Source organism: Camelus dromedarius, chromosome 13 (assembly GCF_036321535.1).
Source record: "Camelus dromedarius isolate mCamDro1 chromosome 13, mCamDro1.pat, whole genome shotgun sequence".
Lineage (NCBI taxonomy): Eukaryota > Metazoa > Chordata > Mammalia > Artiodactyla > Camelidae > Camelus > Camelus dromedarius.
The window spans coordinates 53,630,112-53,648,931 of record NC_087448.1 but is presented as its reverse complement, the minus strand read 5'-3'; the positions used below and the strand labels follow the sequence as shown (position 1 = coordinate 53,648,931).

General features: G+C 32.0%; 1 protein-coding gene across 8 annotated transcripts in view; it reads left to right on the top strand.

Moving 5' to 3' along the window:
• ZC3H13 (zinc finger CCCH-type containing 13) overlaps positions 1-18,820 on the top strand; it is a 94,030-nt gene that overhangs the window by 3,283 nt on the left and 71,927 nt on the right. For 4 of the 8 annotated variants that reach the window (XM_064493149.1, XM_064493151.1, XM_064493150.1 and 1 more), the window contains exons 2-5: positions 97-267; positions 2,738-2,863; positions 3,200-3,309; positions 5,866-5,977. In XM_064493149.1, the coding sequence (XP_064349219.1) occupies positions 2,747-2,863; positions 3,200-3,309; positions 5,866-5,977 (339 nt within the window). In that variant the 5' untranslated portion in view covers positions 97-267; positions 2,738-2,746. Of the gene's footprint in view, positions 1-96; positions 268-2,737; positions 2,864-3,199; positions 3,310-5,865; positions 5,978-6,275; positions 6,410-18,820 lie in introns of those variants that run through there. The other 4 variants (XM_031466002.2, XM_031466003.2, XM_031466000.2 and 1 more) reach the window with 4 other exon arrangements.

Here is an 18,820-nt window from a genome sequence, read left to right as displayed (position 1 = left end):
ATCAGAAGAATTCCTCTATCAATTAGAAAGCTTCAGTTCCTGCTTTTTCCCTTTTTGCCTCAGATTTTTTTTTTTTCTTCTCTTTTTTCTGTCTAGGACCTCCCTGTAACCTAGACCTGGTACTCAAATTCAGTGTCATTTTAGGCCAAGGTCTGACACTCTTGGACTCTGAGAAAAGAGAAGAATACATCTTTACTTCATTGCTGTTCTTCCCTAAGTTGGGAGATTCAACAGTAGCAGAAGTAAAATTCCTGGGATAATCACTATGTACGTGAATCTTGAGTAGTTTTTTATTTCACCTGTAAAACAACTTTGTGGGAAGTAACTTTTTTTAGTGACAGGAATAGAAGAGGGGTAAGATTGGATCATTAGTTCTCACTTGATTGTCTGTCGTAGTTCAAATCCTTTGAAGTCTTCAAAGCTTATGTTAGGGATCTAGATTTGGAGAGAAGCTGTGAGACCATGCTTTCCAGCAGTAGGTCAAAGAGAGGAATGCTGATCCAAGCAACAGGTTATAGATGGGAATAGAGACAGAGTGAATAATACCTGGAGCCCTCAGAAAAACAAGAAAGGAGGTAATAGATGACCAGTGTTTCAAGTATAATAATAAACAGCTTGTTGCCCCAATTGTGGAAGACACTACTGTTGATTTTTGTGGAAGAGGGTGTGTTGGGAGTAGGGGCATGTTGGGGATGGGGGTTTGGGAGTGGGGTAGATCTAACTATTTCCACTGATATTGGAAGGAAAAATATAAGGTTGGGGTTATTCATCTTGAGGCAATGTGGTGGAATGGTGTGCCTGTTTTCCAAGTTCTAGATAACTAATAATAGCTAATAAGGAACTTTTAGAACCCATTCATTTTTAAGTTTATTAATAAATGTTTTTAAAATTGAATTGATGAATGAGAAGTTCAATGTACATCTCTATATTAATATTTATAGTAACATATAATGACACTTTAAAAATTTGTTTTTGTTCTAACTTCTTCCACATGTTTTGTTACATACTTACTTCTTATTCAATCTTACTCAGTTATAAATTGTGAAAAAGTTGTTTTCTCAGTTAAAGCTCTACATTTTCTAGATCTTTCTCAGCTCCTTAGTTCTTAATGTTCAGTAAATCATACCAACTTTTCCTTTATAAATTCACATTTGGGCTAGGAATGAGCCTACGAAAACTTATATCAAAGATTACCTTATAATACTAACTCTAATATATAAAGCAAACCCTATCATTCCTTACTTGAAGAACAGTTGATACATAAGTGATTTAATGTTGTGCAAATTCTTATTCACTTATGTGACTCGCTACATAATTAAAAATTTGTGATTACTTTGAAGTTACTTTCTAACTTTTTGGAATCACTAAAAATTGTAATTGTAATGAATGATTACATTGTACATTAAAAAATAAGGATATACATTTTTCCAATTTAAAACTACCATGTTGTATCATATCATATTTTACTTTTGCTTCATTATCTTTGTTCATTTGTCAGATGTTGTCCTTATTTTTTGGACCTTTTAAAAATGTGATCTGAAAAGGTATCTAACTGAACCAAACATTGTTTATGCTTTTTTTTTTTTTAGAAGTTTTGATTCTGTACTACCATGATTTAATTTCCTTTCAAGTGATATGACTTTACTTTGAAACTATGTTAAAGAGCATTTGTGAACTTTGTAGAGATCAGTTCTTTATCAAATGGAGCTTTTACTTCCTTAGCTGATATCATTCATTATAGTAACTTTTGACTACTAACAGAATTTCAACTAGTATTTAGTGTATAACGTGTGATATAGTTCAGTTCCTTTTTCTTTCTCTTAGGCAGTTCCTACTCACTTCCCATGGTAGTATATTCTAGATTATTCTAGGTCTAGAATTTACTGTTGTTTTCTAACATATATCATAGTGCTGTTGTCTGATATTTTCATTTCCAGTTGAATCACCTGATTGTATATTTTAATTTTTAATGTTTTATTTACTTTTGTAAAATATATTTATAATTTGTCTTTTCTTATTACTAATAATTGTAAAATAGTCTGTTCTATTTCTTTTAGCACCTTTGACTTCTGTGTCAATGCAGTGTAGATTATCAAAACGTCTTCACTTTTTCTAGTTCTATAACTTGTCCTATTTTGAAAGCAAGTCGTTTTATCAACATTGAGTTTTGTTTTGGTTTTGGTTTTTGTATTATTGGAAAATAAATATCTCTGATTAGACTGTTTTCCTTTGGGCTCTGTAAGATAAATAAAATATTTAAATGGAATTTTTCTCCTAGGTTGATTTTTGGAACATAGTTATTGTCATCATTTAAACTATATAAAACATAGTTTCTACTATGTTTCATAACATAGTTTCTACTATCTTTCATAAAAGATAGTTTAAAAAAATGGAAACAACTTTTATAAGGAACTTAGAAACTGAACATTTTATAGTGTGTTTTCTAAACCTGAATGTACAATGAAAACTTAACTGTGTGAGTAGAATCATGTTCCTTCACTCTGCAGAAGAGGTGAAATTCTAGCCAAAAGATTTTACAGTGGTTCACTAATTCACTAATAAGGTGTGTCTTAGAAGTAGCCTGTATTTACTTGTGACCTCTCATGGCTTTTTTTCTTCTGAGGAAAATCCCCTGTCATTTTGCAGTTATCTATTACTTTATCACTTGTAAGTTATGGGCTCAGTTACTTCAAACTAAAGAATTTCACAGTTTTGCCTCTCTCTTTTTTGGTTAAAGTAGTACAAAATGTCAAAAATTAGAAGGAAGGTCACAGTGGAAAATACCAAGACCATATCTGATAGCACATCCCGAAGACCCAGTGTATTTGAGAGGCTTGGACCCAGCACTGGCAGTACAGCAGAGGTGAGTTGTCACTAGTACAGTCACAGGGGTTCTCTTGCTTCCTGTCATCAAATTCTTATTTCTATCACAAGAGTGCATAGGTTGTTGTAGGAATATTGGTAAAGTAAATTTTTAAAAATGTGTTTCATGAAAAGGAGTAAGATGAGCAATTGGATTTATGGGTTTTTCTTTTTTTTTTTTTTTTTTTTCCTGATGTTCTTATTATTTGGGGAGTAGTATATCTCAAGTTAGCTGGAATTTTGATAGCATTTATTTAAATTTTGTCCCACTAGCATCTTTTTTCCAGAAGTAAATATGAATACATATGAAATTTACATAGTAATATCTGTCTCTTAGACACAGTGCCGTAACTGGCTGAAGACTGGCAACTGCCTCTATGGAAACACATGTAGATTCGTACATGGCCCTTCACCCCGTGGTAAAGGTTATAGCAGCAATTATAGAAGGTAAATTGAGAACTTTGAATCGTTCATATACTATTAGAAGATGGCTTTTGTAATTTATCTAGTTTAAAAATCTGAAATACAACAATGTATTTGGTCAGATATTCTGTTTTGTGGTAGTCAAAGATCAATAAGATCTTTTTAGTTGTTACTTTCAAGACTAATAAAATATTTGCTTTAAAATTAACTTATTTGCTCAAAAATTTCTTTGTAATATATGTATGAGTTACTTTTGTGTCCCTCCCCCCCATCATATATTTAAGTGCTGTTTAAGAGAGCAGAATTTCAGGGGTTTGTTTTTCGTGAGGAGAGACTATTTTCAACTCTTAAAATATTAAAATTTAAATAGGATATAATTTTAGCTTTTTAAGATGTTCTAAATTCAAATCTTACTGACAAAAGATAATCTGATACAAGCTCTGTAGGTTAAAATGCATTTGCCAAATCTCTTACCACAATATCTTGATGTAATGAAAATATGTATTTATATGCGGATAAATGTACTACCTATTTAGAACATCATTTTGCCTTTAAAAAAGGCAAATTAGACTTTCCTAATAAAAATCTTATTTTTCTTTTGGTCCCCTCATGATGATTTTGTTATGGTGTTTAAAGATGTAACATATGTACAGATTATCACAAAAACAGTTTAAACTTGATTGGTAAACAGATAATTTACCTAGTCCTAGAATTAGGTATGCTTATTGCTTTGGCTCCAACAACAGTATAAAACCTGAACATTAGCATTTGGAGATATTTTTTTTTAAGTGGGTGAATTTTTGTCAATGTGTATAAAGTTTGAAGTTTCATAGAATTTAAAATTCACACCCTTAGCATCAGCTGACTTTCTGTTCACTTAACTGTTGTACATTTTAGTTTACTTGTGATGCTGAATACTCTGTTTTATTTGTATTTAGAGTGTCATCTGTCCCTTCTGTCAGTGTGGGAAAATTAGTCTTTGTAAGTTTAACACCTGTATAAACACATACCTGGGGAAACTGTTTCAGTAATTTTAATGTTTTGCTTATATTATTACTGAATTTTTAATACATGCTTTACTTCATCTTTGAAATTTATTATTAACTGACTCAAAATTTTTATACAAGTGATGGTTGTGAGGAAAGTGGGCAGAGAAATTTGTCTAAAATAGAAAAAATGGTGTCATTACTAGATTTAGAATAAAGGATTTTTTGTTATAATTTTGCTATTTTGTGTATTTTTTCCCCCTGATAAGTTCCTTTATATTTGTGTATTTTCTCCTTTTTTTGTGAGGAATAAAAATATAGTTCATAGTGTGATTCAAAGACCAAAAGAGAAGCAATGTATTTCAGAAATGCTTTAGTCGCAAGTCATTTAAGTCATTGAGCACTCTATTAGGTGCTGTTTGGGATGGGAAGAAGTTTATAATAAACTGTCTTATTATATAAGGAAATTAGGGCACATAAAATTTACATGTGCATCACATTGTAATTTAAAGCATTTAAGTGCTGATTCTTAATAAGAAGTTCCATTTACAAGTTCAGCTTTAACTGTTAAAACACTTAATATAGATCTATAAATTATGCATGCAAATGTTAATGATATCCTTTAAAGTGAATTGACTGAAATTATTTTTTTCACTAACCATGTGATTTGTATTGATTTATAAATTAAAGGAATTGCTTTGACTGATCAACTACTGAAATAGATGTGAATACTTATGTAATTTATTTATATCTTCTAAAAAATATTACACACAGCATTTTTGGTGGCCAAAGAGGGGCATATTCCTTAACATCTCTTGCCCTCTTTTAAAGGTGCTCTAGGAATAGTCTTTAAAGGCAGTGTGTTTTCTATCTCTGCTTTGTTTTTCTCAATTAGTGATGGTATGAAAATTGAACAGGCATTTATCAAATTGGTAGTATAAATTATGAAGCTTTACCAGTGTTGAATATAAATATGTATTTTTTTCCTTAATTGAAAACTGTCTACAGCAGAGTATAAAATAACTGTCGAAAATCTTGCTTTAAATTCTTTAACTACTTTTTGTTCTGAAAAAATTTCAAATTTAAGAAGAGTTACGAGAGTAACACAAACTCCTATATTTGCTTTGATTCTTGAGGTGCATAGAATATTTCTTCAGTTGTTGATGTTATATCCACACACATGTGAAGATTATAATTCTGTTCCTTCTACATTAATTTTGCAGTATTATTAAAAACTTTATCTTCCTACTTTTTGATTAATAGAAAAATACATTAAGCTGTTAATTACAAATTCCTTTCTCTCAGGTCATACATAGTTTCTTATTAATATCACCAATATCTGCCACTCCATGGAATTTTAATATATGCATTTTGATTGGCATTGGGAGAAAACTTGTAAGTTATGCTCTTATCTTTTATGTATTAATATTTAAGCTGAAATTTATTTTTTCTGAACTTTAGGAGTCATGGAAAGTAGAAAAATAGAGATTTATGAGGTTATTTCTGTAAATAAACTCTTATAAAATGTCATATAAATATAGATTTTTGTTGTTTTGTTTTGTTTTTCGTATTGTTTTTGTTTTTTGGTTCAAAGGTCACCAGAAAGACCTACAGGGGATCTTAGAGAAAGAATGAAGAACAAGCGCCAAGATGTGGACACTGAGTCCCAGAAACGAAATACAGAGGACTCATCCTCACCTGTTAGGGTAGGAATGAATTTCCCGAAACAAAGTTAAATTTCAGTAGTGATTTATTATTTAAATTCTATTTTAAATACTATCTTGTGTGCTAAATACATGGTAAATGTGTACTGTTGGATTATAATGTTCTATGTGGATAATGTAATTTAGAGGGAAAAAGTCCTCTGGAAGAATTCTTAATTCTGATTGTTTTAGTTCTTGGTGGTAGTTAAGGTGAAGGGAATTGGTTGACAGATCTCAAGCTGAACTTCATAGGGCTTCTGTACCTTGGTGGACATTATGAGTATCTAAATGTATTCTTAAGTTTTCAGAATTCAGCCAGCCATCATCTCCTGCCTGCTTCCAAGAAAGATTGAAGTGGCTGACAGTAGAACACTCTTAAATTAACACAATGAAGGCAAGGCATGGTGGTGACAGAAACTGAACTAGAAAACTTAGGTAAAGAAAAGAAAAACATGATAAGAACAAAATTTATTGGTGAACTTCCTGGCAATGAAGCCAAAAGAGAAGCACAATTTATGATGTAGTTTATTGATTAAAAGAAAATATAGATGTTTGTCAGGAATGGAAATTTCCCAGGGCTAATTTTTTTTTTTTTTTAAAGAAATTTATCATGCTCTTGTGTGTACATTTGCAACATAATTATTGAGGTAAAGTTCACCCATTTAGAGTGTACACTTGTTTTTCTTATATTCACAGTCATGCATCCATCACCATAATCAATTTTAAAACAATTTCATCACCCCAGAAAAAAAAACCCATACCCTTTAGTGGTCATCTCCCCACCCCCACAATTGACCACCAGTCCTAGGCAACCACTGTTCCACTTACTGTCAATGTCGATTTACCTATTCTGGATATTTCATATAAATGGAATCATATTAATATGTAGGGTTTTTTGTGACTAGCTTCTTTCACTTAGCATAATGTTTTCAGGGTTCATGAAAGATTATAGGATATATCAGTATTTCATTCCTTGTTTTTGTTGAATGATACTCCATTGTATTGATATATCACATTCTGTTTATCCATTCATCAGTTGATGAATGTTTGGGTTGTTTCCACTTTTTGGCTCTTGTGAATAAGGCTGCTATGAACATTCATATACAAGTTTTTGTGTGACCATGTTTTCATTTTTCTTGGGTTTATATCTGGGAGTGAGATTGTTGAATCATATGGTAACTATGTTTAACCTTTCAGGGAACTGCTAGAATGTTTTTCAAAGCAGCTGCATCATTTTACATTCTTGCCAGCAGTGTGTAAGGTTTCCAATACTCTGCATCTTTGCCAGCATTTATTATCTAACTTTTTAATATAGCTATCCTATTGGTAATCTCCTTGTAGTTTTGACTTGCATTTCCCTGATTGCTAGTGGTGTTGAACACCTTCTCATGTGCTTATTGGCCATTTGTATATTTTCTTTGGAGAAATGTCTATTCAGATCCTTTGTCCCTTTTCAAATTGAGTTGTCTTTTTAGTGTTGACTTTTAAGGATTCTTTATATATTTTGGATACAAGCCCCTTATGATTTGCAAAAATTTTTCTCCCATTCTGTGGGTTGTCTTTTCATGTTCTTGATGGTGTCCTTTAAAACAAATAATTTTTAATTGATGAAATCCAGTTTATCTATATTTTATTGTTCCTTGTGCTTTTGGTGTCATATTTAAGAAACTGTTATCTAATTCAAAGTCATGAAGATTTGTGCCCAGATTTTCTTCAAAGAATCTTAGAGCTTTAGCTCTTGCATTTAAACCACTTATCTATTTTGAGTCAATTTTTATGGTGTGAGGTAAGGGTCCAACTGCATTCTTTTGCATATGGATATCTGGATGTCTCATTGTAGTCTTTTTATGAAAGTTATTGAATTATGTAAAGCAGCAACCTTTTTGTAATTTAAGATATATAGAAACCTTCTTTTGACTATTCTGATCCTTGAAAAAAAGCTGTGTCCCAGTTTCATAGTTTGTAAAGACATATTTGGGGACTTAAAGTAATATAATTTTAGGTATGTAGCTTTCTAATGTCTGATATGATACATAAAACCATTTTGGAAGTCTCAAATGGTAGTTCTCAGCTGGAGGTATGTATCAAAATTCTTCTGGAGGAGAGATGGTCTTTTTCAAAATATGCATGCTGTTACTCTACCCTTGATCTGCTGAATTCGAATTTCTAGGTAGGAGCTGAGTGTGCGTATTTTGAGTATTACTTCAGTATAATGAATGGACTCTGTGGTTTGCTGGTAGATGTTTAACAACCACTCAGAAAACAAACAAACAAACAAAAAAAACTTTGCAGGATTTACCAGTTTCTTTGGTGTAAATACTCCCATCATGGTCAATTTCAAGCTCCCAAAATGGTATCACTGAATACAGAGTTGGGAAGTGTGGGAATACACACACAAACATACATACATATATATAATAAATATAATTAGCCACAAGAATAAAATGTACTAAAATATTTAGGAAGTGAATTTTGAATAAGTATTACCTTTGTTATTAATATTATTTATTTAATTGTTAGTTTATATAATTTAATTTTTAATTATAGTTTATGCAGTTCCTTAAAATTTACTTGTCTTCCATGAGTCATTGTGAACTGGCTCCAGCACACTACGACATGGATTGTAGTTAAGGTAAAGGGCAGACATCTGGAGTTCATATTCTGAACACATTACTTAAGGAAACTGATAGTAGAGTTAAATAAAAATTCCTAATCTGTAAAATGGATATGATAGCTGTATTATTGTGTTACTGTGAAGAAAATACATGTAAAACAAATAATATGACTGGCTATTCCTTGATGACAGCTTAATAGTATGTACTGGGATTAGAATAGTTCTTAGCCTTTTCTAACATACGTTGGTTTCAGGCTCTCAATAAGAAATGAACATAAGCATTGGAAATTTAGGTTTTTAACAGGTATCTCAGTGTAAGTGGTTGTTGATCATAAAGATTTATATGTTCAGCATATCATTTTGTAGACAGCAAAACTGGTATTTTGTTAAGAAATTTAAAGCCCAATTCTTGCTTTTCCTAGATGAGAAAGCCCTCAAAGGCACCAAGCTTCATGCACACTAAGATTCAAGAATGGTCAGGTTTTAGGGAATTCACTATACAAACTTAGAGAAAACTGTTAATAAACTCAGGCACCAGGTGTTAATTATTTTGAGTGATGGATCTGGCACAAAAGCAGGTGCTGGTCATTTTTGTGATACATTACCTACTGTAACGTGTGACTTTTGATCTTCACATAATGAATTTCTATGCGAAAACAGATTTAGTTTGGGTAGGGGCAACTATAGCATAGATAACAGCATAGCTAAAATAGGATATATGTGATTTTCTGCAACTAACTGTAATTCTACTGCTTCTCTACCACTGACCTCAATTCCAGTGTGTCTGAGTTATGAGGTTGATAACCCCTGATTTTGTGGAGAGACAAATTCATAAATAGATAAATTGTAGTTCTAGTCTGTGATAGTATGTCAGAGAGATAAGCCACGCACACAATGGAGGGGATAAGTAACTGCCTGGGAACCAGAGAACACTTCACAGAGAGAAATGACAGTTGCCCTGGGTGGGAAGAGGTTAAAGTCTAGGAAGAGGAAGAAAACCAACGCAGTAACAATAAGGAGTTTGAAAGGACTAGTATGTTTGAGAACCTTTGAAGCTGTGTGCGTAGAATGGAAGAATTAATAGTATTTGTATGTGAGATGAGGGCTGAAGATGTGTCTTCTTCTTCCAGTTCACCTGTAGACCGTGGAGCTAGTAAGTTCACTTACTGAATAAATGAAAAACAATTCTGATACGCAGCCAGTGTTCAGAACTCCTGATAGTCTCAGGTCTGTGCTGTCTAGTAGCTATTGAGCACTTAAAGTGTAGCTAGTCTGAATTGAGATGTGCTATAAGTGTAAAATGCATACTAAATTTCAAAGACTTAGTATGAAAATAAGAAAGTCAGATATCTTGTTAATAATTTTTTATGTTGATCATATGTGGCATTGGCAGTATTTTGGACATACTGGCTGGTGTAGGTGAGCTGAGTCAAACTTAACATAATGGAACTGAATTTAAACAGTAAGAGGCTTCTTTGAGGTGGAGTCAATAGGATTTGATTACCAAAAGAAGTGGAGGGGAGGTGTTAAGCCTAAATACAGGCTTCCCATGCCATTAACTGAGATGGAAAGGAGAGAGAATTGCCTTGTGGTCCCTGTAGTACACTAGGCTCATGGCACCATGGACAACTAATTTTTGGCACTGTTTTACTTGCACAGACAATAATGGTATTTTAAAACATTTATGAAACAATTTATGTGTTTTTATTGTACTAGGTACTTTGAATCAGTCTGTAGAACTTTTCAAATGTAATAATTTTTTCTTCTATAGCAGAGGCTTGCTATTTTATGTAATTCAAGCATAAAGAAAATAGCCTTGAAAGCAAAATTAGACCTCTGAATATAGAATCAGATAGGAGGACTATTCAGGCATTTGTTGGTGATCAGGGCATGCATGTGCTATGCGGGATACCTGTCTCTTCGGAGAAGCTTTGCAGCTACATTCAAGAAAGGATTAAACAATTCATCAGTGTGGGACAATATCTAGTTTAGGATTTAGAGATGTGAGGTGCGCATCCTTTGCTCACCTAAAATCTTACCTCAGAGCAGATGGGCAGTGGTCTAAGTTTATTTGTATATATTGATCTTCAAAATTTTTTTCTTTTTTAAATTGTAAAACATATATATAAATTTACCATTTTAAACATTTTTAAGTGTACAGTTCAGTGATGTTAAGTACATTCACATTGTTATGCAGTCATTACCATCATCCATCTCCAGTATTTTTCATGATTTTATCTTTTTTGTTAATCTGCTTGCTCTCTCATATGTGAAATTAAAACAGTTGGAATAATGTTTCAACTGATGTGTATAATATATTTAAAAATATTTTTTCTTAATCTGTCATTTTAATGACCTTCTCTGGTCTCAATAATAAGTCATTTTCAGAAGTTTTTCTTTTGAGACTTCAGAATGATACTCCTTTTTCCTTGTCCAGTATTTTTTCAAAGGGTCATTTTTATCATTTGCTCCTACTTCCTACCCTACCTCAACCTGATGACTTATCTTCAGAGAATCTATTTAGTCTTGATATTTATCCTCTCCTCCACTCTGGATCTGTTTAAGATGACTACTATGCAGATTACTTTTTCAGATTGCCGTCTTTAGCTGAATCTCAAGTTGATTACTCAGCTTCCAGCCTTTTTCAGATATTTTATAGTCTATCATTGATTATGATTTTACACACTAAAACAGATCTTTACCTACCCTTAATGCTTGGTTCTCTGATGTTCTGAATTGAGAACTAATTTCTAGCATGCAGCTTCCTGTCTCTGGGAACTCTAACTCCCAGACTATACACATAATGATTACTTTTGCTTCATAGTTACTTACACAGTTCAATTCCTGTCTCTCCTACTGTGCACCCCCTCCTCATCCTCCCCAGCCAATCCCCTACTTTGTTCTTTTTCTCTATCTTGATATTTCTGGCTAGATGAGGAAAAAGTGATACTGACTAAGGGAGGAGATAGGACTATATCTGTTATACAAAGCTGACTGATGCAGTGGAGGACTTTAAGTTAGCAGGCCTTATTAACAGATTTACTGACTATCCTGAGTTAAGTCTCTTGGCTTTGCCTTTTACCTCTAACATAAAGATACCTGCACCAGTATGTCACAAGTTATGGTGAGAACCAAGTGAGGATGTACTTGTGAAAATTCTTTGGAAAGAATAAAACACAGTAATGTAAAACACGAAGAGCAGAGAGTCACCAAACTAAAAATTAAAAAAGTGATTCTCTGTAGGATTAAGTAGAACCGATGAGTGTTGTTTATCTACTTCAAAGGGAAAGATTTACGACAGAAGGGTAAGGGTATAAATAGAAATATAATATATACCACCTGGTAGAAATTTGATAGTGTATAGTACTGGAATGATTATAGTGATTTTTAAATGTAGATAAAAATGTTCATTTCATATAAAAAATTAATACATTTTTAGCCTGATATGATCTGCAAATGTATTTTTGATAGCATTAAAAGAAATTCCAGTTTCTAAACCTTGGCATAAAACAACCATTTATTTTGTTCATGGATTCTGTCAGGAAATCAGAAAGGATACAGTAGTCATGGCTTAGATCTTCCTTTATGTCTGGGACCTCGGCTAAAGTACTGGAATCATTTGAAGATTTCTTCACTCTCTTGACTGTTGATGCTGACAGTCAGCTGGAGACCTGTTTCTCTCCGTGTGGATAGAATGGGCTTTTTCTCTGATGGCTAGGAGCAAGAGAGATCTAAAATCTGGGTGCTGGGTGTGTTTGTTCCTACTGGGGTGGTGTTTGTTTTAGGCCCTCTCAGCTGACAGAGCAAAGAAATAAATGTGTGTATAGTAACCTTTATATATATATATATACACATGCATACACACACACATATATATACACACACACACGTACACACACGTATATATATATATATATATATATATATATACACACATATACATACACACACTTACCTATAAATATTACTAGTAACCATCTGTATCTATGTTAAGCTAACCATGAGTTCTTATTGATGTCTCTAATCTAGTACCACTATTTTTCTTCCATTCTTTTTGTTGTTATTCAAATGTCCCTTAGGTTATGGGAGGTCTTTATGTTAGATCCTGAGCATTTTTTAAAAATTTACTTTATTGTAAATAATTTGCAAACAATAAAACATTCATTTTAAATGTGCCATTTGAGTCTTGACAAATGTACACACCTTTAAAACCACCACCACAATCAAGATACAAGAACATTTCCTTCAACCCAGAACATATCTTCATGTCCTTTTAGAGTCAGTACCCTCCCAAACTAGGCTCCTGACAACTTCTGATCTGTCACTACAATGGAATCAGATAAATATATTCTTGTGTCTTAGTTCTTTTAGCAAAATACTTTTGAAATGCAGCTATGTTGCAGTAAGTATCAATAATTTGTTCCTTTTATTGTGAACTAGTGTCCTGTTATATGGATATATCAAAATTTGTTTATCCATCCCCCAGTTGATAGACATTAGAGTTGTTTTCTGGTTTTTGACTGTTATGAATAAAGCTGCTATGAACATTTGTGTACAAGTCTTTGTGTAGATACTTGTTTTCTGTGGGTAAATACCTAGAAGTGGAATTGCTGAGTCATATGGTATGTGTAACTTTTAAGAAACTGCCAAATAGTTGTACAGTAGTTATTCCATTTTACATTTCAGCCCACAGTGTATGAGGGTTTCAGTTGCTCTACATTCCTGCTAACATTTGGCATTATTTCAGTGGGTAGTATACTGATTTTTAATTTGCATTTCTTGATGATTAGTGATGTTGAGCATTTTTTAATGTGTTTATCGTCCTTTTATATATTTTTTGTGAAGTGTCTATGTCTTTTTTTTTCTTAACATTTTTTATTGATTTATAATCATTTTACAATGTTGTGTCAAATTCCAGTGTTCAGCACAATTTTTCAGTCATTCATGGAGTGTCTATGTCTTTTGCTTATAAATTGGACTATTTATCTTATTACAGATTTGTGGTTCTTACATGTTCTGAATACCACCAGTCATTTGTAGGATATATGTATTGTAAATATGTTTTCCTGGTATGTGACTTGCCTTTTCATTTTCTTCGTGGTGTATTTAAAAATAATTTTTAATTTTGATGAAGTCCAGTTATATCTTGCCTTGTATTGACACAGCCTCAGTAGTCCTTGATAGTTTGTTTCTGTTAAGATAAGATGTTCCCAGCTCATTGTGTGTATTTTTATACCCTCTACTTGGAATTAGCCTTTTTCCCCTACAACCCTGGTTCTTTAATTGGGAGATAGTATTCAGGACCACTGCTGTTGGAAACCACTAGATTAGTCATTTTTAGGGCTTTTCATTGTATTTCACGTAGGAAATATATATGTATCTTCTCTTTAAAAACATGCAAACAAACTTGAGTTCAAATAATTCAAATATAGAATTGCAGGACTTTAACCTAATTCTTTGATTCTACGGTTATATCAGTTTTCTCTTTTGCTGAATAATCCCTGTTGACATTCATTTGCATTATCTTATATTTAATAGGTCCAGAATAACAATTAACAATAGTATTACTAATGATATGATTACTTAGAACAGTTTAAGATGTCTTTGTAGTTCTTAGGATATATCCTAAGTGAGGGAAATATCTGTGAAATGTGTTTGTTAGGAATATATCATCAAATTATTGCATTTTGAGTCTCTTGAACAGTTGTCTATGTGGTTAAACCACAAAATTGATATATTGAATTGATTTATTTCATTTTGATCTTAGTTTTAGGATTTTTCAATTTTAACTTTGTTTTTTAGATATGTAAAACATTTCCGTGGTTTCAGTTATGAGGCTTATGCCTACTGTGCTAATAAGGCATTTAATGATTTTAAAGTTAAATCTGCATAACAGGTTACTTTCAGAAAAGTCTACCTTTTATCTCTTGATTGCTCTACTTTTTTCCCTATAGATAACCTAAGTTAAGTTATTGAATTATCCTGCCACTTTAAAATATGTATGCATGATTGTTTGCAGATGACATGATACTGTATATAGAGAACCCCAAAGACTCCACCAAAAAACCTATTAGAACTAAAAAATGAATTCAGTAATGTTGCAGGATACAACATTAATATACAGAAATCTGTAGCATTTCTATATACTAATAATGATCTACCAGAAAGAGAAATTAAGAAAATAGTTCTGTTTACAATTGCATCACAAAGAATAAAATGCATAGGAATAAATTTAACCAAGGAGGTGAAAGACCTATACCATACTCGTGAATTGGAAGAATTAGTATTGTTAAAATACCCGTACTACCCAAAACAACATACAGATTTGTCAGTTCTTTCAGAATTTCTACATAAACAGTCATGTCATCTGTGAATGGAGATGCTTGTTTCTTCCTTCTCAATCTGTATACTTCTATTTCATTTTCTTGTTTTATTGCATTAGCTAAGACTTCCACTATGATGTTGAAAAGCAATGGTAAGAGGGGAGGGACATCATTATTTTGTTCCTGATGTTAGTAAGAAAGCTTCCAGTTCCTTGGTTACGATGTTCACTATAGGTTTTGTATAGATGTTCTTTATCAAGTAGAACTTTTCCTCTATTTCTAGTTTGCTAAGAGTTTTTTTTTTTTTTATCACAAATGGCTGTTGGATTTTGTCAAATGCTTTTTCTCTATTAATATGATGATGTGATTTTTCTTTTTTAGTCTGTTGATGTGACAGATTATGTTAATTGATTTTTGAATATTAAACCAGCCTTGCGTACCTTGTATAAATCTCATTTTTGGTGTTTAATTCTTTTTATATGTTGTTGGATTTGATTTGCTAGTATTTTGCTAATATGTTCAGGATTTTTGCATCTATGTTCATGAGACATATTGATCTGTTTCTTTTTTTTTCTTGTAGTGTCTTCATCTGGTCTGGTATTAGATACTTAAGTATTAATGCTGGTCTCAGGATAAGTCAGAAAGTATTTTCTTGGCTTCTGTCTTCTGGAAGAGATTGTAGAAAACTGGTGTAATTTCTTTCTTAAATGTTTGATATAATCATGGGTGAACTCATATGGACCTGGTGCTTTTTGTTTTGAAAGATTATTCTTGATTCAATATCCTTAGTAGATATAAATCTATTCAGATTGTCTATTCCTGATGTGTGAGTTTTGTGTCTTTCAAGTAATTAGTCCATTTCATCTAGGTTATCATATTTGTGGACATAACATTGTTCATAGTATTTCTTTATTGTCTTTTAAACATCCTTGGATTCTGTAGTGATGTCTCCTCTTTTCTTTCTGATATTGATAATTTATATTTTCTCTCTTCTTTCTTAGTTAGCCTGAGTAGAGGCTTGATCTTTTCAAGGAACTGGCTTTTGTATTTGTTGATTTTTCTCTGTTGATTTCTTATTTTCAGTTCCATTGATTTCTACTCTAATTTTTGTTATTTTTCATTTGCTTACTTTAGACTTTAGCTGCTTTTCTTTTTCTAGTTTTCTAAAGTGGAAACTTAGATCATTGATTTTAGAGTTTTCTTTTCAACTGTATAGATTCATTGCTATAAAGTTTTCTCTAAGCTCTGCTTTCACTACATCCCACAAAGTTTGATAAATTGTATTTTATTTTCATTTCATTTGAAATATTTTGAAATTTCTCTTGAGATTTCTTCTTTGACCTATGTATTACTTAGAAGTGTGATGATGATGATGATGATGATGATGATGGTGGTGGTGGTGGTGGTGGTGCTGGTGGTGGTGGTGATGATTTTTAATGGAGGTACTGGAGATTGAACTGAGGACTTCATGCATACTAAGCAAGCACTCTACCACTGAGTTACACCCTCCCCACCATAAGTGTGTTGTTTAATCTCCACATACTTTGGGATTATCCAGCTATCTTTCTTTTATTGATTTCTAGTTATAATTCCATTGTGATCTGAGAGCATACGTTATATGATTTCTGTTCTTTTAAAAGTGTGTTTTTTGGTCCAGAATATGGTCTATCTTGGTGAATGTTCCATGTGAGCTTGAGAAGAATGTATGTTCTACTATCATTGGATGAGGTAGTTTACAGATGTGAGTTATATTCAGTAGATTGATGATGCTTTTGGTTTCAGCTGTGTTCTTGCTAATTTTCTGCCTGCTGGATCTCCATATTTCTCTTAGAGGGATGTTAAAGTCTCCAGCTGTATTAGTGGATCATGTATTTCTCCTTGCAGTGATACTAGTTTTTACTTCATATATTTTGACACTGTTGTTAGATCCACTCTGATAATCTCTTTGTTTTAATTTGTGTTTAGCCCATTAATTTTTAAAGTAATTATTGATACAGTTGTACTAATACCTACTGTAATTGTTGCTGATTTCTATTTGTTATACCATCGTTTTTTGTTCCTGGTTTTTGTCTTCCAATCTTTTTGTGCCTTTTATAGTTTGGATTGTATTATTCCTTTTTCCCTCTTTTCTTAGCATATCAACTATACTTGTTATTTTTTACCTTTTTTTAGTGGTTGCCCTAGAGTTGCAATTACATTTACAACTAATTCAAGTCTACTTTCAACTAACGCTATAGCACTTCACAGATAGTCCAAGTACCTTATAATAACAAAATATTTCTAATTCTTTGCTCTGGAATATTTTAAGTGGTATTGGGATTTTCTGATCTTGAAAGGTTTGGTAGAATTCCCATGTAAAACCACTTGAGTCTGGTTCTACTTTATGAAGAAGTTCTTTAGGTAATTTATTTTTTCAGTGGAAATTAGACTCGACTCTGTTTAGTTACTTAGTTAAGTTGTTCTTCTAGAAAATTATGTATCTTGGTTTTTAAACTTGTTTGCATAGAGTTGTATGAAGAAATCTCATGTTTTTCATTTTTCTCTGTTTACTAGCTGTTTTTACTTTATCATACCAGATTTTGAATACTTGTGTTTTTTCCCTTTTTTCTTCATTAGGTTAGTCAGTGATTTGTTTATTTTCAAAGAATCAGCTTTTGGATTTATATATTTATTCTTTCTCTTTTCTAACACATTTCTTTCTCTTTTCTTTATTAATTCCTTCTTTGGTTTACTGTATTCCTTTTCTTTTTGAATTTGTTGAGCATTTATTTCTTTATTTTCATGTATCAGTATTTAATTATATTAGTATTTAATGCTATAAGCATTAGTATTTAATGCTATAAGCATTTTTCTGATAACTGCTTTAGCTGAATTCCATGGATCTCATGTATCATGCTTCATTGTCACTATTTTTAAGGAATTCTCTTTAGGTTTGTATTTCACCTGTGATTTAATGATTACTTAATGGCATGTTTAAAATTTTTCAGGTTGAAGAACCTTTTGTGTGTATGTGTGTTCTTTTAATTAAAAAAAAACTTGTTTTATTTCTCTATGTATTTTTAAAATTTGATGAGATTTTCTTTGTGGCCTAAGATGTGGTCAGTCTTTCTGAATTTTCTCTGTCCTTGAACAGAAGGTATGTTTTCTTTCTTTCTTTTTGTTTTTGGTTTTCAGGTTCTAAAGCGTATCTAAAACATCTGTTGTTTTGATCTGTATTTTTCATGTCTTTGTCTACTTGATCTATCTTGGCTTGAGAATGTCTTTTAAAGTATCTTACTAGTATGTTTCTGTCTAGTGTTCTCTCTCCATCTCCTATGGTTTGTGCTCTTCAGTACTGTATTACTGGATATATAGATAGATTAATAACTATTCTATCTTCATTGTGGTTTTTAAAATGCAGTGTTTGTAGATGACTTGATTTTTGTTATCTGTTGAGTGTTTTTTGAAGTTTATAATCTTATTTGTTTATTTGTGGCTTTGCTTATTCTGAGACAAGCTAATACAATTTTTGTGACCACTTCATAAATGAAAATCTCTGATAACCCTATTATGGGATTTTTCTTCAGTATAGAATAAACAAAATAAACTATAGTTTCCTAAGTGCAGATCTAAGTTTCTTTACTGTCTGTCTATAATATTAAAAGGATCTGAAGTTGCACATTTTGTGAATCATTTAAAAATTGCAAAATGTCGATTATATCTATCCTAAAGCCATAGGCTTGTTGTTGGGCTTATGTTCAGGCCAAAAACTGCAGTGGAGCATTGTTTTTCATTATTTAAAGTTTTCAGCCTTGAGCAGAAGTGTCCAGTTGAAAAGATTTGAAAACACTAGGGTGAGAAAGAACCACAATCTTTTTAAAATTAATAATAGCTTTTTGAATTTTTGATAGCTTTGATATGATATATGGT